The 19,629-nt window shown below is 42.5% G+C and overlaps 9 protein-coding genes across 9 annotated transcripts; 5 read left to right on the top strand and 4 right to left on the bottom strand.

Annotated features, from left to right (window-relative positions):
* Positions 1–219: 219 nt before the first annotated feature.
* BEM1_1 (bud emergence protein 1) lies at positions 220–4,484 on the bottom strand (the record flags this gene model as incomplete). The annotated part of the gene is made up of 4 exons (XM_064820581.1): positions 220–258; positions 318–2,683; positions 2,747–4,025; positions 4,086–4,484. 4 exons carry the CDS (start codon positions 4,482–4,484, stop codon positions 220–222), a joined length of 4,083 nt encoding a protein of 1,360 aa, XP_064684501.1.
* A 444-nt stretch (positions 4,485–4,928) lies between these two features.
* ATC70_001180 (uncharacterized protein) lies at positions 4,929–8,461 on the bottom strand (the record flags this gene model as incomplete). Its single annotated transcript, XM_064820580.1, has 8 exons — positions 4,929–5,200; positions 5,259–5,984; positions 6,039–6,292; positions 6,369–6,545; positions 6,602–7,005; positions 7,068–7,946; positions 8,011–8,116; positions 8,271–8,461. 8 exons carry the CDS (start codon positions 8,459–8,461, stop codon positions 4,929–4,931), a joined length of 3,009 nt encoding a protein of 1,002 aa, XP_064684500.1.
* Positions 8,462–10,105: 1,644 nt separating this feature from the next.
* ATC70_001179 (uncharacterized protein) lies at positions 10,106–10,447 on the top strand (the record flags this gene model as incomplete). Its single annotated transcript, XM_064820579.1, has 1 exon — positions 10,106–10,447. The coding sequence occupies one exon, from the start codon at positions 10,106–10,108 to the stop codon at positions 10,445–10,447; it is 342 nt and encodes a 113-aa protein (XP_064684499.1).
* A 56-nt stretch (positions 10,448–10,503) lies between these two features.
* Positions 10,504–11,134, top strand: SUP35 (translation termination factor GTPase eRF3; the record flags this gene model as incomplete). The annotated part of the gene is made up of 2 exons (XM_064820578.1): positions 10,504–11,005; positions 11,079–11,134. 2 exons carry the CDS (start codon positions 10,504–10,506, stop codon positions 11,132–11,134), a joined length of 558 nt encoding a protein of 185 aa, XP_064684498.1.
* A 389-nt stretch (positions 11,135–11,523) lies between these two features.
* On the top strand, positions 11,524–11,917 carry IDP1_1 (Isocitrate dehydrogenase [NADP], mitochondrial precursor (Oxalosuccinate decarboxylase); the record flags this gene model as incomplete). Its single annotated transcript, XM_064820577.1, has 3 exons — positions 11,524–11,598; positions 11,659–11,808; positions 11,873–11,917. 3 exons carry the CDS (start codon positions 11,524–11,526, stop codon positions 11,915–11,917), a joined length of 270 nt encoding a protein of 89 aa, XP_064684497.1.
* A 508-nt stretch (positions 11,918–12,425) lies between these two features.
* On the top strand, positions 12,426–13,477 carry LSM2 (U6 snRNA-associated Sm-like protein LSm2; the record flags this gene model as incomplete). Its single annotated transcript, XM_064820576.1, has 2 exons — positions 12,426–12,978; positions 13,038–13,477. The coding sequence occupies 2 exons, from the start codon at positions 12,426–12,428 to the stop codon at positions 13,475–13,477; spliced, it is 993 nt and encodes a 330-aa protein (XP_064684496.1).
* Positions 13,478–13,885: 408 nt separating this feature from the next.
* Positions 13,886–14,223, bottom strand: ATC70_001175 (uncharacterized protein; the record flags this gene model as incomplete). The annotated part of the gene is made up of 2 exons (XM_064820575.1): positions 13,886–14,082; positions 14,145–14,223. 2 exons carry the CDS (start codon positions 14,221–14,223, stop codon positions 13,886–13,888), a joined length of 276 nt encoding a protein of 91 aa, XP_064684495.1.
* A 663-nt stretch (positions 14,224–14,886) lies between these two features.
* CAC2 (Chromatin assembly factor 1 subunit) lies at positions 14,887–15,974 on the bottom strand (the record flags this gene model as incomplete). The annotated part of the gene is made up of 3 exons (XM_064820574.1): positions 14,887–15,072; positions 15,126–15,721; positions 15,779–15,974. The coding sequence occupies 3 exons, from the start codon at positions 15,972–15,974 to the stop codon at positions 14,887–14,889; spliced, it is 978 nt and encodes a 325-aa protein (XP_064684494.1).
* A 2,196-nt stretch (positions 15,975–18,170) lies between these two features.
* CSE1 (importin-alpha export receptor) lies at positions 18,171–19,613 on the top strand (the record flags this gene model as incomplete). Its single annotated transcript, XM_064820573.1, has 1 exon — positions 18,171–19,613. One exon carries the CDS (start codon positions 18,171–18,173, stop codon positions 19,611–19,613), a length of 1,443 nt encoding a protein of 480 aa, XP_064684493.1.
* Between the last annotated feature and the right edge of the window lie 16 nt (positions 19,614–19,629).

Here is a 19,629-nt window from a genome sequence, read left to right as displayed (position 1 = left end):
ACATCAGCATGAGCACTGTAACATATGTATATAAGATATATCGCAATCTAGACGCAATCCGCCCCTCAACCCACTACTATACACCACCATTGTTTGAATAATATCCCCACTTTCCCCTATATAAACTCTTAATGAATATTTCGTTTATTAACTATTTATAACAAATCTACAGGGATTTTGAATGTTAGATGATTAGAATATATAAGGTATGGGCGAATTTTAAAACACAATATGTGAGGCAACAATACGTTGTAGTTCCTAGACATCGTGGATTCAATTAGTACCAATGTTTATGGATTGTATAAATAAGAACAAACCTCATCATCCACAGATTGATGCTGTTGAGGCACAGCGACAGGCTGTGCGCTGGGTGATGGGATTTCTACTTTAGCCCCCAAAATACGTTTAGCCATTGATAGAGGCGACTCTTGTTGCTGTGGTTGTTGTACATGTTCCTCTTGAGGATTTTCTTGCAATGGCTGTTGTGGTAAAGGGGTCAAGGGAGGTGAAATTGGCTTATTTTGCTTCTGCTGCTGTTGTTGTTGTTGTTCCTCAGAAGCAGCAGGGGATAGTAATAGGGACCGTGCCATGGTCAATGCTGCACTTGTATTATCTGCAGCAGTCTCATGGTTGCCATTCATGCTTGCTGACGAACCTGAGATTGACCCATTGGAGCCATCTTGGCTCTGATTTCGCTGGCTGGTATAATCTACAGGAAGTGGTGGAACATCCTTGTTTCTCTGTTGCTGCTGTTGTTCCTGTTGGCGTACAGCAAACGAGCTTTGAGGCCTATTCCATGGATGGAAATCATACCCCCCTTCTTCTTCCCATTTTGTGTTTTCTCTTATGGTCAAGAAATCAACGCCATGTGCTACGAGTAGGAATAAATCGTCTAGATCTTGTCCGTTGTTCGATGGCATCGGGTGGAGTGGTTCCAGCTGTTGTTGCTGCTGCTGCTTTTGCTGTGGTTGATGTGGTGGCTGCTGCTGTTGCTGCTGATGAATGGATGAGGCATCTTCCTCAATCTCTGTTTTTGTATTTGCCGAGGCAATAGAAGGAGTAGCAGTTGTAGCACAAGTCGACTGTGCTGGTGTTGTGGCAACAACTGAGGGTGCCATGTTAGCTGTTGCAGTGGTAGCATTTGAAATGTTGGATGATTTGCTTCTCAGTGGACTTTTAGCTGGTTGGTGTGGAGTGACAGGGGGAAGTGCTTTGGTCAGGATTGCCGAACTAGATACCGTAATAATTGAAGAAGCAGGGCTCTTAGCAGGTAGAATAGGGGCTGCACTTGCTTCCTCTTCTGGGATATTCACATTCGTTTGGCTATTCATCCACATGGCATACTGTACTTGAATGTCATTTGGTTCCTCTACAGCAGCGTTTCTAGGTGTTGTTACTTCAGCTTGCATTGCTTGTTGTGGTGATAGATCGACCGACTGTTCCAAAGAGCCCTTGTCCTTCTTTTTCGCGTCATTGCTATTCCCGTTGCTTACCGATGTTGGTCTCTCTTGCTGATCTTCGTCATCCGAGCTATCATCGTCATTGGTGTCAGCCATCATGAGTCCTTGATGGGCAGCAGCAGCAATTTCTTCCGAGGTAACAGAGGAGGCCGTTGAAGAGGACACAGAGGACACGGTAGACAGTCTCTTGTTGGCTGCTGTCACGGCTGCTGCGGCTGCCATGGCTGCTGCAGATGGGTCATTGAGAGCGGTAGCCTCGCTGGGTCTTCGTGACATTATGGGGGTGCTTACTTCTAGCGGATGGCTGGCACTACCTTGGCGAGATTTTGGATTAGCTGGCAAAAAGGATCTTGGTGTGCCAGGTGTGGGTGGAAGCGGCGTGGATGGAGCAGAGACAAAGCTGATCTCAGAGGGAGACTGAAGGTCGCTTTGAGTAGAAAAGGGCGTTGTCAATGGAGGCGGTATGTTGGCTTGTTTCTTTGTGGATGCAGAGGAGGAAGATCCCCAACCGACAAAGCGCTTAAATTGCTGCTTGAAGGATTCCTTCTTTCTGCTGTCTGTGCTGTTAGTGTTGGATGGGCGCATGATAGATGATGAGGATGTAGGTGTCACTTCTAAATGGTCTATAATAAGGGTAGAGTCCGAATTTACAAGTTGCTGTTCGTCGATAGAAGAGCTGGATAGAACAGAAGATGATTGAGCAGAAGAGCGTCTGTTGAAACCAAGAATGGAGTTGGGTGATTTTGTACTTGTAGGAAAAGAAGAGGAAGAAGAGGACGAAGGTGAAGCTTGCTGGATGTATTGCTGTTGATGTGATTTGCGTTCCTGATTGATATTATTTAGACCAGATGGTCTCCTGTTATCCTCCGTTAAACGTGGTGGGGGTTCAAGTAGACTGCTCATGACACTCGGTCTTCTTTCACCCATTTTAGGAGCAGCATCCATTAGAATATCAAGGATACTTGGCCTTCTGGTGTACTCGTCACTTTGCTGCTGCTGCTGCTGCTGCTGCTGCGATATGGACAGGGGTGGCAGTGGGTTTACTTGGTTCGACTTTTGCATGCCCAAGTGTCGTTCCTTTTGATATGGCTTCTTGACGGCTGATCCTGCTTTGCGTAGTACAAAGAGCAAATCACTTGTAATGGGGCCTGAGTGATTAGGAGACGAGGACTTCTGCTGTAGAAGCACATTTGACATGAGTTCATTTGGATTTAATTCAGTTTCTAATAATGAGGATACTATTAATACACTCTTGCTCCTTGACCATCAAGCCCCTGATATTTTACCTTGACCGTGACCCCGTACCGACATTTTGTACTTGCCTAGTTGCCTGGAATCCTGTAATTGCTCAGGATTGCCGGCCTGATAATCGTCTGCTACAGCATCAGGCACATGAAACTTTTCCAGTGCAAGGTTAATCACTGCGCCAATAAGAGACTCTTGACGCACAGAGATAATCTTGTCAATGCGATCGATTTCAGAGCGTATCTGCTGTTGCTGCTGCTGTCTCTTTTTGGACATTTTGGAGGATTTGGGCACAGTGGGATTCTTGGTGAATGCAGGCTGGGGACCCGCCATAGTAGAGGTGATAATTGAAGTTTCATCTGGATAGAGAGACACTTTAATGTAGAGTAATCCTTCTCGTTCATGTGCTCGTTTGATACGACGGTGCAGATAAAATCGAATGACTGAATCTTCGTCATAATTCGTCTGTTCATAGTTGCTGAAGCTGCTGGATCTGGGTCGTCTTGATGTGCTGTTGCGTGATTGAAGTGAGCTCAATAACTGCTGCGAAATACGCTTGATATGTGAGAATGAAGGCATAGGTGTTGTGAGTGAGTCTGTTAAGGTTTTGAAGATGGAAAATGGCTTGTCCTGAGCAGAAAGCACGTACTCGTCGCCATCCATTCCCTGCACAGCCAAATAATACTCGATAGTTGTGTTTTCAGATGGCTCCATGTTGATGTTCATGCCAAACTTTTGAACGGATGTCTTGACCAACTCATCTGCCGTAGTGGATAACGAGATGTAGAATGTGTGGAATAATGGGCCTTGTCCTATATTGCCGGCAAACACACGAAGCTCCATGGTCTGTGGCTGCTGTTCCTCTTCGCTGTTCTGCTCCAGCGTAGAACATGTGGTGCTGGTGGACGGTATCTCTGTTGGCTGTTGTGTGTCTTCTATGTCCCAGCTCTTCTCCTGCCACTCTTGCTTTGTCTCCACCGGTTGCTCTTCTGGATCCATAATCATTTCGTGAAACTCTTCTTGGTGCTGCTGGGTCTCGCTGGCATGGTCATTGTCAGTATGTGTCTGATCATGGTTCTCTTCGCTCAAATCATCTTCATCCATTTCCTCATAGCGCTCCTGATCTTCATCCTCGTCGATTTCTGACTCTACTTCGTAGTGGAATATCTTTGACATGGATTCATCGCCAATAGTCACTCTGCGAGTTGGGTTCAGTGGATGTTGAGCCACGAGAGGCAAAGGTGTTGTGTCGTGGATCGAAGGTGAGGTAATTTCCACATTGCGGTGCTTGTTGAGTCGAGCCAATCTTTCGTATGGTGTCTATGTACACGCTATACGCTCAGTATACCTAGCCAGCAGTACTCTCAGAAGACAGCTTACCTCAATGTTCTCTGCCGGGATATAACCGACTTCACGTGTCTTTAATACTTCCACCAACCACCAGTATATGTTGGTGTCCTCCATCAAGATGAGTGCGTCTCCTTTAACCACCGATGCCTGGCCTTCCACAGTTGCAACAAATGTATGTAGCGCGTACACAAGATCAAAATTAATGTTCTCATCTGGGATACTAGGGGAAGATGACATGGAGGAGGCATCTTCAATCATCAACTCATCCTCCTCGCTGTCATCGTCTTCGTCTTCTTCTGGAATGTGATGGTGATGGTGGTGGTGATGATGATGAGCCGCCGCATGCTCAGATTGCCACATGAGTTGTTCTTCATCAATTTCTTCCAACTTCTCAGAGGCAGCTGAAGACGAGTAATACTGAGTTGCCATGTTTGAAATGAGGGGCTGAATTTCTTTGTTTTTGTTGTTCTTCTAAAGGGGAAGTGGTGATGAGGAGGGGTTAATTGTAGGGGCAGAAATAGAAAGCCTAAAGGGGGATACTAACAGAGTATATCAAAGAGAAAGGTAAATGTAAGAGAAAAAGAAAGAAAGAAAGAAAGAAAGAAAGAGAGAGAGAGAACAAAGAAAGGGCTAAATGATCCTTAGTATAAATCTAGTCTTTTCTGTTTGCTGATAATCCCCCTTCTTCTTGCGCTCTCCACCCGATAATAAAAGGGGATAGACTCCACACCAGTAAAGTGTTTTATAGGAGACAGCACCTAGTTACTGAAAACGTTACTTTTGCTATACCAACATGCTCCTTAAAAAACGTATAATATTTCAATTTTAATGGCATCAATTGAGCTACTCTCAACCTGCTAGTTTTTACTGCAACTATTTTTTCGATGTTGAAGAGGTTGCTCCGTAAGATCGACTCAGTAGGTTCTTGGAATGGCGTCTCTCAGGATGATGGTAGTAGGTGCCAGTGTTGTCTTGCTCTTCTTCCTCGTCAGTTTGGCCACCTTCTTCTAGCTCTTGTTCTAGTTGAGTCTTTTTCTTCTTTTTGATTGGTATGTTATTGTTCGTAGTGTTATTAATTGAACGCGCGGGTATAGTAGTAGTAGTGGTAGCATTGTCCAGCAGGGGCTGATTCTCATCCGCTTGGTCTATGATGTACCAGCATGGTGAATATCCATTCATAAAACACACACAAATCGCTCTTACCTGGTGAGCTCGTTTTTTGCTGTTTCCTCAAAATAGACAAGGATGAACTCGATGAAAATGACGCCGAAGAAGATTCATTGCTTGCATTCGTGTTATTAAGCACAGCGCGGTCCTCATATCCAGCTTTGGTGGGAAGCCAAAGCTGAGGCAAGACACCTAATAGCGCTGGATGACCATATTGCTTCATACCCGTATTCAAAATGCCATTCAATAGCGTCATGGGTGGCTCTCTGAAATCTGTAAATTTTCTCGGATCAGCTTCATAGTCGTCTTCATCCAGCACAGTACGTCTCTTTCTGTTCTTCTTCATGGCTACTTCAGCCGCATTACTACCACTGCTTGTCTCTGCATTGGCTGTCTCTGCTGAGTCGGTTGTAGTGGCTGTCGGCGTGCTCTTCATCAATGGATGAACATTGATGTCGTCTACAGTGGTGGTGCCGCCTCTAGGCTGATTTTGCTGCAAAGCAATGGTTGTCATGGGCCCAAGTTTTTCGGACAATAGCTGCAGGGGCAAAAATTGCGTACTCCTTTGATATGCCTTGTCCATCATGAATTTGTACGCCACTGTAAAGAAAATAAGTGGAATACAGAGTGCAGCCAGCGGATAGGATTTGTTCAGTGTGAATAGCCCGGCCGATGTCAGTTCAAAGATCAAGAGACCGATAATGATACGTGAAAAGACCAATGGCCACATTCTGCCTGCCACTTCATACGAATGAAAGTAGACTACAACAATGCAATTAGGACTAGCCTCATCACTCTATCATACTTTTTCCTTACCGTAGAGCAGTTGATATTTGCACACAAGATATGACATGGCAAAATAAATAACACCAAACACCAAAATTAAAGGAGAAATGGTGGAATACACCAGAATCACGACAAACATGAAGACAGGGACAGGATATCCCCATCCAAAGTTATACATACGAGGAGCAAAGACTTCAGCATAATCACGAGGGGTTTTGCACAGAAACGTACGGTAGAATTGCTGGACAATGATAGGGCCAATTTGCAGCAGTTGGATAGGACATCTAGTAACATACTGTATGAGTCTATACGCCATTACCAAAAAAAAAAAAAAAAATGCGACTGTCATGATACACTTACAGCATAATCCCCTGAAGCACTGTATAGTTAATATAAAAGGGTGCTACTTCAGGCAGTTTAGAGGCAAAGATATTGGCAATTTTGGTGGGATCTTCAAATATATCCTTTTGTGATTTGAACAGAGTACTGGCCACTGTGATGAACAAGAGTACGTTGGAGAATAAAAAGAAGAATTGTCTACAAAACCGATTTAGCATTCCCCTACTTATTGCATCAACCCACCAGCCACTTACTTTGCAAAACATGATTCCTCAGACTCACTCCTTGTAGTAAAGCCTTCAATTACACTCAGGCTGTTGAATACAATAGGCAACACGGAGAAAAAGATGACAACACCCAATGTAGGGATGAAACCCGCCACAATCTGCTTGAGAACCTTGTTCTTTTCAGCCAACTTCAATAGCCAAGGGAAATACGCCTTGAGTGATTTGGTGGATGTCAGTGCAGAGAGATAGTTGCAAGGAATGGTCCATGAAAACACCAGGAATAGCAAGATGAACATGATCAACGCTTTGCGAATCACTCTCTCTCTTCCGTGCATGGAAATGTTCTCCCACAACACATCTCTGGGCTCAGGTGCAAGTTGAGCGCGAAGTCGGAATGGCGTAGAATCAATCAGCACTTGAGAGGCAACATACTGTATATACCACATCCAGTCAATATCTGGTAAGAGCATCCCTTTGATCCAAGAGTACTTACTGCGCTGATTGTCTCTTCAAACGTAACAAACCCTACGCTGGTAGGCAGGAATTTGCCCACTTTTCTGGCTTTTACCACCAATTCATCGATTTCATCAAACTTCTCAGTGTAATAATCAATGGCGTCCACTTTGGGTCCACAGCATATGCCTTGTCGTATTGTTGGTCTCTGCCTTTGCTTCTGGTGTGTCGGTAAGCCATCCAGGCCTGTGCTGGAGCATGTTTCATGCAGTGCCACTTGACGGGATTCTTCCTCGTTCAAAATCTCGTCTGGATCATAGTTGGGATCTTGGCAGGGATTACCAAGATAGTTTGTGTATGCAGTCTCCAGCTGTCTCAGATGCTGCGTTCTCTCCTTGATAAACTCTAGCAGTCTGCCCACATGGCGAATGGTGTGCACTGATTCCACTACGCCAATGCCGAGCTTTTCAAAGTAATCTGCCAATTTGCGATCTGATCTCAGATAAGGTGGAATGCCTGTGATCAGCAAGGTGCGAGCTGACAGTGTCTTTGCCTTTCGAAGCAGGAATTCTCGGCGGATGCGAACATAGTCTCTGTAGTTGAGGAACGTAAAGTAAAATGTGGCGAATACAAACAAGTAGGTGAAGAACAAATAAACCCACAAGAAGGAAACTGAGTGTGATACAAAACTGATGTTGGTACCAGTCGCTGCTGCTGAGGTACCCGCAAAAAAGTGCTCCTGTTGTGTAAACAAAAGCGTCGATGTGGTTTGGTTGCTGTCGGTGCCGTTGCTTGGATTCTCTGGATAAGTGCCGTTGGCTATGTCTCCGCCCATTTTGCTGATGGGGTATAATACAACTGTGCCAAAGAATCCACAAAAACTGAACAACTTGACGCTCATCAGCAGAAATTGAAGCATCTGATACACACACGCACGATTATTATCCATCCCATCATGACAATGATCCCCAAATACGACTTACCACCACAGCGTCAAGTCCAACCTTATCCATGATGACTGAATTTGGTGTCTTTAATAAGGGTAGGATCCAGCCAAAGAAAGTGGTTGGCAGTTGATCTGGAGCATGTCTGCATAAAGTAGGGTTTAGTCATTTTGCTTGAATAATGCACAAGATCCACTTTACTTTCTCATCCTTAATCTTGGAGAGTAGATGGCACTCCACCTAGTTGTTTAGGCTCATATGTTGGTCGTCGTGGTGATTGGCATGCGATAGATCCTTACCTTACTCTGAGAAAGCAAAACAACAAAAAGCATAGCAAACCTACAGATGTACATAGGATGAGTTGTGTTGTAAAACCAGTAGGCGACTTGGATGTTTGCGCTGGCGACCCAGGCAACGGCTCTTCGTCTTCGCAAAGAAAACGAAAAATCCAAATACATGGAAATCCAGCTAATGTCTGCGTTGAGGACATGTTACTAGAATGTTTCATTTATAAAGAAGACGAGAAAAAAAGAGAGAGAGAGGAAAAAAAAAAAAAAAAAAAGAATTCAAGCTTTGCATTTTAAAGAAGCGAGGTTGTACTGACTCAAGGATGCTGTCATAGACGACTGATCAGAAATGGAGGGGGGGGGGGGCTTTAAAATGCTGTGGGTTGCTGTGTTGTGGCCCTTCTTGATTCCATTATACCTGATGTATTCCAAATGGTCGTTTTCACATGAATGCCTGTCTTATATGCTATGTCTTTTTGGCTTTGCATATAAGCAATGTGTTCATCTGATGCCATCTCATCACGTTAAAGTTAAGCTATTTACTGGCATCTTCTCCGGTTGAAAGAGAACATGTTACAGTAGCACAGACCGGAATATAAGCTACAGCCAAGTGTCAGCATCTACTGCCATTGATTGCTCTTTACTGCATAAAAAATCGACTTTCAAGTTAAATATCTTGATTTGCACATTGAAACTATCTTGAAACGTTCCCACTTGAACAACTTTAGCATCTTGCACATAGCATGCAGATTGGATCTTGTATAAAACAAGGACTGATACTTAGCATGTATGTCTCAGGGCACTCCTCTTGTTAGTTTCAGCTAGTTAGCTTCATGGCTAGCTCTTGTATTCTATTTCAGCGTATAATCCTTCGATGGTAGGATTACAGTTGCGCCTTAGTTGTACGGTGCTAGGGATTTGATAATAAATGCGATGCAATTTCATCCTTAAAAGAGTTGCGAAAACGTATTCCACTTGGTGAGATAACACGCTATGAGAGACACGCTGTTTAGCTACTTTTGATATATTTAGAGTAACAGAAGCTTGAAGCGATGTGCTTCCTTCCAATTAGTTTGGACGTCGAATTGAGTGGATGTGCCTCTGATGCATTTTCTTTTATGCAGAAAACTGTGTAGCCCAAATGTTCAATAACGTATCAACGATATACTTTTTTTTTTCATTAATGTATGTCATGAATCTATTTGATATACATATACTCTTATTCATTGGATTGCTCAATTTTATAATATGATTTTTCAATATCGACTCGACAACAAATTTGAATTTTATGATCTGCATGAAAATTACCAAATCGATTTCAACGCCAGCATTCAATATGAATGTGGTTATTGAACAATACATGGTGGCTTCTATACATCAATCAACTTGCCTTGCCTTGCCATTCTGCTGGCTATACTGTTTCTCTTTTTCTCCCTTTTCAACGTTTCTTATCTTACCTTGCAAACCCTTTTTCTCGTGTCTACGGTAAAGTTACTAACAACACACTCTCATACTCAACAAAGATATGCTAACGAGCATTTGTGAATAGAATTACCTGATATACATATAAAAAAAATACTCTTATTTGACTACTTGATTATCTCAAAATCTTTGACAACCAATTGAGCTGCTATTCACCTCTTGCAGCTGTCTACAATACTCTTGTTGTAGTGAAATCTGCTTTCCAACAATTTGATGCTCACAAGCCATCTTGCTCCTCCGAATCCACGCATCAAATTGAACCTATTCAAGTTGCCTTTGTCTATAATCATTATGCGGGTATCGACCAAGAAAACTTATATACTAGTGGTTCTCAAGAAGATGGCTTCACGCTTGTTGATCAATGTATGGAAGTTGGCGTGGATACTGATTACTGCCTTGTTGAAACTGATTCATCTGGTGGAAAATCTACTGCTACTGCTCATCCCGAGATTAAACGCGTTGGTATCGATGTTAATACAAAGATTGGTATCAATACTATTACACCTTCTTCTGCTGCTACTGCTACTTGTATTGCTCAAACTGAAAACAAAGGCTTTGGTGCTCAAACGGTCAAGAATCTCAATGCTGAATTACCCTTCTCTGCCTCTGCTACAAACCCTGATTCTCCTAAAACTGCTGCCAGAGCCTATGATGCTAATGTTGGTGTCAAATTTGCCATTAATTCAACTGCCTTTGGCCTGATTTAAAATATGATGTTGCACAACCTGGAATCCAAGATCTTGGTATCGATATTGGCGTGGATATGGATATAAATAACACGGGCTCTGATGCCTCCTCTTATTCGGGTCAAATTAAGGCAAAACGCCTGGGCGTTGATTTCGACATGACATTAGCCGTGAATATTGCTACATCTGCTTCCAACTTGAAATCTGAGCTGGCTCAAAAAGAAATGAAAGGCTTTGGTACTGATGTTGGTATGGCCCTGGGACTCAATACCAGTACGTTTACTACTGACCAGCCATTTGATTCTGCTCACTATCGCACGAAACGCTTTGGTGCGAATTTTGGTATCAACTTTGGCCTCAATACAACTGCCTCTATTCCTAGTCAGCCTAAAAAGAGACGCTTTGGTGCTGATTTTTGCGTCCAATTTGGCTTCAGTACTACCACTTTCACTCCTGCCCAACTCAAAACGAGACGTATTGGTGCTGATTTTGGTCTCAAGCTTGGCTTTACTGTTCTCAAAAGATACATTACATCAAGTGCCAATGTCACCAGCCATCCTACGGATACAAACTGCTCAGGTAAGATTGGATTGACTACAAAGATGCGTCGTTGGGCCTGTAAAGATCTGATTTGTATTGCTAATTTCTATAGATGACACTTGGGAAATGGTGGAACAAGACTGTAACCATGACCCCATTTCTATCTAGCTATTTCAAACAACCAAATATTCATCAGACCAAATCATCCAGCGCTCCTCATCGATTAAAAGTGGTCTTCTTTCACAATCTCTCACAGCCACATCTTTTGTAAATGCAACACTCTATATACTGTACAGCTTCATTTCAGAAGCAAAAATTATGACCATTCCTTATATGATATCCCAATAAACAGTTCAAGTACTACAAATTAAGCCTATATGAACACCTAAACTGACTTGATGCCATCAAGAAGAGCTACTTTCTTGCGATCCATGGTTGCTTTGAGAATCCGGACATTCAATGTGACCATGTAGATAAAGATTCGTAGATTGCACCACACTTTGCTGATTCACCTTCAAGCGATAAATCAAGTTTATCTCTCTTTCCCAAAATTTAAAATGTCCACCAATTCTGGAGTTACTGCTGATGCTTTGAAAGCTGTTATTATTGAAAAGTTGGGCGCACAACATGTTGTAAGGGCAACTTGGTAGCAAGAAATTGAGGCCACATGTTGATGAAAAAATGTGAAATAGGAAGTAGAGGATTTATCAGCAGGTTGTGGTCAAATGTTTGAGGTGGTTATCGTCTCTCCCATCTTTGAAGGAAAGCGTCTTTTGGCCAGACACAAGCTTGTAAACGAAGCTCTCAAGGAAGAGATTAGTAAAGTGCACGCTTTTACTCAAGTAAGTCCCATGGATGTGATGGTTGAAATGACGCACTGACTCATACGACAACCCACACCTGTAGAAATCATATACACCCGAGGAATGGGAGAAGAAGAAGGCAGAGTAAAAAGCATAATTCACAATTGAATCAAAGAATAAAAACCACACAAGAGAATCCCAGAGAACACAAGACTTCATGCTTGATTAGACTTTTGCTCTACCATTTGTAGATGATTCGAGACGACTAGATGATAAATACAGGGATTCAAAATATACCTACATGACATGCGTCGCAGAGTTTGAAATGTTAGTTATCGTTTGGCAAAGGGCAGAGCATGCAGTTGTTACTACGTTCTGACATGCTTTGATTAGTCAAATGTGCAAAGAGAGAAAAGTGTTTAAACACCATAAAACAGGTTGATCGCTCATCTAGTTACCATGATCGTTTCTATCGAGTCACACAAGTTACAGCACCTCTTGCAACATGGAACCAACTTTTGAATGATAAAAGCCAAGAATTGCTTTGTCTATATTCATCTCGTGGTTGTGTAAGTCTATTTCCTGCTATAGCCTATATAAAATTACGTCAATTTCTAGCCGACCCTCTCTCTTTCTCCTCTCCATCACAACAATATATGGCTCGGTGGACATTAACAGGCCTTCAAGAAGGCATGACCTACGCTATTCAGGGTATCGCTATCGTGCTTCAGAACCCCAACATCAGAAAAGAACGCTTTCTCAAGATTTTCATATACCTGTCGATGGTGTCATTCATATTACTGGGACTCACCAATGTCCTGATAGCCATCCCCATCCATGTAGTAAGATTCATACTGTGGTTTTCCACCAGTGACAAGGCATCGCAGGCAGACGGAGCACTGGAGTCAGCCAATCGTTTTGTACGCGAAATAGTTGCATCAGTGCCCCTGTTAGCACTGCTATTTATGCGCTACGTCTATCCCAAGCCATTGGATGATTTGTTTATGGAATCGTTGCGATATCTGGATTCTATTCACCCTGATCGGGCACCCTATGCCAGCATTCTTGGGCAACAAAAGTTCAAGAGACGATATTGGGCAGATATGAAGGATTACATGCTCAGAACATGGAAAAAGGTGAGATTGGGCTTGTTGCTGCTGCTGCTCTCCATGATACCCTTTGTCGGTCGATTTGTATTTCCTGCTGCTGGTAACGTATATGTTGTTGATGTGAACGATCCAATTGGAAAGCTCATGCTATTTCAATAGGTGCTTATACTACCTATAAGGCGCTGGGCAAGACACAAGGCATTGTTGTCGGTATTTGCTTCTTCTTCCTTCCAAGATGGGCCACCATGAAGCTTGTGCGTGCTTTGATTGGAATGAGATCACTCATGCGCGAACTATTAGCTCCTTATTTTGTAAGAATGCGTATGTCTCACAGGGAGAAACGTAGATGGTTTAGTGGGCGTAAGGATGTTCTGTTTGGCTTCTCCGGTATTGCATATATTATCATTCGCTTGCCTATAGTTGGTATCATTGGATATGGTATAGCTCAAGCTGCTGCTGCCTACATGCTGACTGTTGTCACAGAACCACCCTCCAAGGACATTTTTACCAAGAAATTAGATGAGCACGAAAACAGTGTTGATAATCTCAAGTTGCCAGATCAGCTTACAGAAATCAATCCTAATAAAAAGATGGATTAGCATCAGAGAACGAATAATGAAAGGCGGCAGGCACTGACATTCTTACATGAAAAATTCATGCAGTGCTACACTGGTGTATCGCCTTGGATTCTTTTTCAGATGTGTGCGTGTATATACATGGGCCTCCTTATTTTATGCATAAGAGTAAACATCTTGTACAAACTAACGCTTACTGTGAGTATGCATACAACACTGCTACCACTGTTTTGGAGTATATGTGATATGATAGATTGGATTTTATTGTAATCGAGTGAATATACTACTTTACTGTTAAATATTATGGATATCGTTACACGCATCAACTCGTTTGTTTATCACAAACAATGATCGACTATTACAGAATAGAGAGAAGGAATGGATTACATACATATCCACAGGAACGCGTACATATGTATATATAATTATGACTCAACGACTACAGTCAGCACGCGAGGCAACAACACAGCGCCTTAAACTAGCACTGAATAATGTGCCACTTTGACAGTATTGAATGCTGGGATCTCTGTTGCCAGCTGTGCAATAAAAGTAGCGTTCACAGTTGCCAGGATCAGAGTATGATCCAGCGCCACCAGCACCAGAAGGGCAATTCATGCTATCATCTCTTTCTATATAGCACAACAGCGTTAGTCTTCTTTTTTGATGTGTCTATGAAAAGCTTTAAATTTACTTTTGATAAGACTGGCAGCATCAACGCTGAATGAAACGACACCAAGCACGAGTAGAATGGAAGCAAGTGAGATTTGCATTTTTGTATGTGCGTATAATCAAGTGGAGCAAGAAGAGAGAAGAAAAAAGTACAGATCAGAGACCCTTTTTATATTTATGATAAAGATTGATTTTCCATGCGAGCTGTCGCTATTAGTCATAAGGGAATTCCCGTTTGAATTGATTGCATTGCAACTTAATATTAGCCTAGCTTGGGTGCCTAGAAGCTCTGTATATGTGAATTTATACATGTGCACTCTTTTTGCTTAACAGGACTATATGAGTTAGAGCAAGGCCCATGTATATATACATGGAATGCATCGGTAAAACGGTATACCATGTATATATATATATATATATATATCCAGGAACCCAAGTGTGTATTTGATGTATAGAGGCAGCACATTATTGCTGCGCAACGATGCCATTTCCAGCGGTCCAATGTGAAGTCAATCCAGACACTGCCTTTCTACACATTGCACATCGACAGTTTATACAGTCAGAAATGAAAGAACAATAGCTGCATGATACAACAATTCGCTAAACTGATTAACAAATGCAGGGTGAATCATCTAAAAAAGATACCATGTGGTCTCTATGTAATATTCAAACAAATAAGAGACCCTTAATATACCATGAGCTGAAATTGTATGCTCTTTTTATTGCTTTACAACATGTTGCATGAAGATGAATCTAACTGTCCATTATTTGGTAACAGGGACATTATGGTCAACATAATCGTCAATCTTCAAAAGGGCTTTGGCATTGGATCTTCCAGTCTTGATCTTGTCGCCTAGACCAAGTTGTGTATGATCGTCAAACCAAGTAAAGCCATCGCAATACGTCTCGTAAGGAGAGTACACGCTGAAGAGAATACGATCTGCACCCAGCTGATCGATACAGTAGTTGAGAGTTGCGCTGGAAAATGGCCAGAAGTGGTAACCCAGATGTGTTCGTCAAAGTACTCGGCAAGCGTCTTTTTGGCGACCATGCCGTTAGGCTTCTTAATGTCCCCAAACCAGTGATTGATACGCCAGAAATCAAAGGGAATGTGCTCGCCAAGATGACCGACAATCACTTTGAGCTTGGGGAAACGATCAGATACACTGTTACTGATCATACCAAGCAGATAAAGAGACACGCCGTTAGAAAAGATAAGGGAGGGCCGATAAGGTACATCTTTCCTTGAATTGCTTTCAAAGATGTAGTCAGCAGGAGCTGCAGGATGAAGGTAGACAAGAACATCCAGTTCCTGAACTACTTGCCAGAAGAGGTCAAAGACAGACTGACCATAGTAAAGATAGTCAGAGCCATCCTTCCCAGCATGTTGAAAATCGGTCAAAAGAGCACCATGAAAGTCATACTTTGTAATGCATCGTCTCGGATCCTCACCTTTTTGCTTGGCATCATGCATAAATAAGCAAGCAAAAGCAGCCAGCTTGTCACGACGGCCGTTGATCTCGTTAGCAATCCAGTCATTAGTCTTGGTAGCCTCAGCTTCAGCCTTCTTTTGGTCATGGATATTTTGGATTTTGGGTACTATGAATCAAACATGCACGAGTATAGCTACACTATTGATTCGGAACGAAATCGTACCTGTCAAGCTCAATACAGTGTAGCTACATCCGTACTTTTCCATCGTCTTGAGCTCTTCGCCAGCAATGTCAACTATGCACTTGTCCCATTTCTTGCTATAGGTAGGACTTGCATGCAATCCTTCGTTGCTGTCGGCTTCACAAGCAAACATGTCGGGGGCCATACAAGCTTCTTCGAGAGTAATCTTTCCTTTCATCTTGTGTTAGTTTGACGTTGTTGTGAGATGATGGACTAATAGTTCTACATTGCCCTATTTATACAAAATACGTAGTGTATGGGTGTGCCTTGTTTCTATATAATAAATGAATTATTTGGCTTAATTCCAAGTTATTGATTCATGTTGTGCTAATAAGCAGATCCAAAACTTTAGCTTGTGGATGAAAATTTAAGGCGGTATCAAATACGTTGAGAAAGAGACATTATACGTTCCTGAAGAGAAAAATGTTGATTAATATGTGATTTCCGCAAACTAATTTTATAATATCTACACAATTTTAATGTGACCTTGCACAAAAATACGTTTTAAAGGATATGGATATGATAGTATTTGAGGCGAAAAAACACTGCCGGAAATGCATGAATACGTATTCATATTCCGTAGCGGCAACGATGCATCTCTGATGCCGCTCTATATCATGCTGAAATGATGTTTCTGGTTTACATGTCGTGCAATATAAGCCCTTAGAAAAAGATAAGGATGCCATTTTAATTCGAAATCTGAGACTATGCAAAAACACATGGTCAAACAGTTTATCGCATTAGAATCAACTGCAAGAAACGCGGATAATCGATGAGTTTTATCCGCCGTTGTTGTTTTAGCGCATCATCATGTAATCATCATTTCTTCATGTACAAGAGTAATAGCCGCTACGCTCGAAGACGGCGTCACCCTGCGGGCTCTCGCTGAAGACATTCCAAATCAGAGATAACAAAAAACTGGCATAAAAGTAGATTTTAAGCAATCAATTAATAGTAAAAGAAAGGTTATATCAGAATCCATTAGGGGAGGTGTTCCCCCCTTACACCCCCCTTTGCTTATAAACTGACATCAAACGACAGCTATTATTCAGACGATGTGAAAGAGAGTTCAAATTTTATGCAGCATTTGTATACGGCGTTCTTCTTTCGTGTCACGTTTTCTGGTAATAGGATTGTCATGCCATTTGCTGGTGTTGCTCTTGAGATGGCGACATAAAGCTGGCCATGCGTAAATACAGGACTTCCATTAGATCTTCAGCGACTTTTTTTTTGAGATACTGTCATTGCAAAAGACATCTTTATGAGGCAAAACTCCCCAAATAAGTGTTCGGGCTAATGAATTGTCCGTTGAAATTCATGGCCTCATTTAATCAGTATCGCAATCATCATTGTCATCATCAGAAACGCATTTGGGACAGCCAGCAGCAGGTGCCCACCACCAAAATCTATTCAAACTCAGTCAGTTTTTTCTATTCAAGATTGGACAAATTTTGTCTTTCGTCCCTCGTCCAGTCATCCACCACATCGACCTCTCTACCATCACCAGCTATACCGAAAGTATCACCCATATCTCTACTCTTCTCATTTCCTTAATGTCATCCTCATTTTCCTTTGAGTCCCATTCCTTCCTTATGTCTCTCCCTACTAACCACGGGTATAAATCCCTTCCTCTACATACTAACATGTCCTCTTTCTCGTCTCCTTTAGGTGTTGCCAAATGGAAGCAGTTTTGGGCCCTCCAGATACCTTTGAATGCTCGCAATACTTGGTTTCGGATACTTCATGAAAAAGTTACTACTAGGCAGCTACTCCACCAACGCATGCGCGACCAATTTCCGCCGTACTGCCTTCATTGTCAGTCTTCATCCTCCACCACACCACCTGCCATCGAAGACACAGAGCACTTCCTTTTCTCCTGTCCCCTCAAATTGGAAGTTTGGCGCCATTCTCTCTCTCTCTACATCTCCCCTCGCTTCGCCCACTTCGCCTACGAGGAATATTTAGCTATCCTTCACCTGCGCCTTACTCTTGACCGATCTTCTCATGAACTTTTTCCTGATCTATCCGTTTTCCAAGTCTTTGCTTGCATTCAACAGGCCATATGGTCTGCTCATTACTGCCAAGTTTTCCAACACTCTCCTTTCATTCCGTCAATAATCATCCACTCCATTCATCGTGCACTGCACCATCTCGACTCACAACTTTCCTTTGATACTATCATTTAAGCTTCCCTTTATATCCCACAGTCTTTACCTCCTCTCCTTTATATCTAGTGACGATTTAAGGACTTTAAATAAAAACAGAAGAGATAAACTCTTCCTTACAAAAAAAAAAAAAATTTTGTCTTTTTCGACTTTTTTAATCTATTTTATCATAATCAATTTTGGGTATTTTTACAATCTATTTTGTATCAATGACATCGCAACACCCACTTCCTGAGTTGTGGACTCATGTCGTTCGCAACAACAAGAAGGGCAAACTACGACAACAACAGCAAAATGTTTCATTCAACCCTACGTTGATCACCCCTCCTGCCGACTCGATCCAGAACGCGTCTGCAGCTAACACCACTCCTCCCAAACCTATTGCAATGGTTCGACCATTCATGAATGGTATAGAAGAGGACTCGGTATTCATAGACTTGACTACAGTTAAAGATAGAACTCTTCTGGACAAGGCACTTGTCAAGTTCAATGAAGAGGCAGAAAGAGATGATCTGTATGAGGATTTTCTAGGATATCGAAAACAAACTAGACACTACCTTGGTCACCAATTCTTGGAAACTCTTTGGCTACCAAATGCAGCTGGCCGAAAAACTCTCATCGAACAGGGAATTACCTTGGAGGATGGGACCTACCTGAAGGGCTTTCCCTCTTTTACCGAAGATGCCAACATTGTGCGTATCACTATGGAGAAGCTACCTTTTCTTCCTGCTGTCCAGCTGAAGAAAGAAATGGCGGAGCGCTTCTCTTGTTTTGGAGACGTATTGGATCATGGTATTTTCAAGACAGAGACTGGTATCTTTCAAGGTGAAGGATATGTCACCCTCAATCTCACCTTATCCAATGTTCCTGGTAATGAATGTATGGATTCACATGAAGCTGGAGTTGAATGTAGTGGACAGCGACACTTGGAACCTCTCAAGAGAGTTATCATTTGGGACACCCGCTCGAAGGAAGATGACCAGCGACAAATCCTATTACAATGGGATCAAATGCCAGCCTTTTGCCGCCAGTGTCAGAAACCTGATCACTGTCGTGCTGACTGCCCAGACTACCACAAATGGGCAATATGCTACCACTGCAACAAACGTGGACATGTATCGAAGAATTGTGATAGAAACAACGCAGAATCGGTACCTGCAAAGGTTCGTGCTGTTGACAGAACTTCTGCTAAGCCCAAGGAACGAAAGGGAGCCAAGCCTACTCTTCCAAAGAGGGCCGATTCTGAACGTCGAAGCAAACCAGTAGAAGACAAGGATCATATCATGCAGGATGCTCCTCAACCTAATGCTGATGCACCCTCCCCTGAAGCTTCTCAACAACAAACCAAAATAACTGGAGATACCATTATGGAAGAGAACAACACGAATACAAAGTTTTCTGATGCGGATGCATTAAACAGTGTTTCCAAGGATGTGCGCAGATCTCATCCTGAATTTGATCCCTCGAAAGCAGCGAAGAAGTTAACCCGCCAGGAAGGATCTTTAGATATCGGTTATGCCAGATATCAACACGCTGAAACCTCTAACCCCCACAGTGATGCCAGGCGCATGTCTGGTGATGATACGGATACGATTGATAGGAATTTGACACCACCTGCACCTTCAGGTACACCACCTTCCACCAATCTTTAAATATGAATAATATCCA

This window comes from Mucor velutinosus (assembly GCF_035048745.1).
Source record: "Mucor velutinosus strain NIH1002 chromosome Unknown tig00000041, whole genome shotgun sequence".
Lineage (NCBI taxonomy): Eukaryota > Fungi > Mucoromycota > Mucoromycetes > Mucorales > Mucoraceae > Mucor > Mucor velutinosus.
Note: the sequence above shows the minus strand (reverse complement) of the source record. Positions and strands in the feature narration are given on the sequence as shown.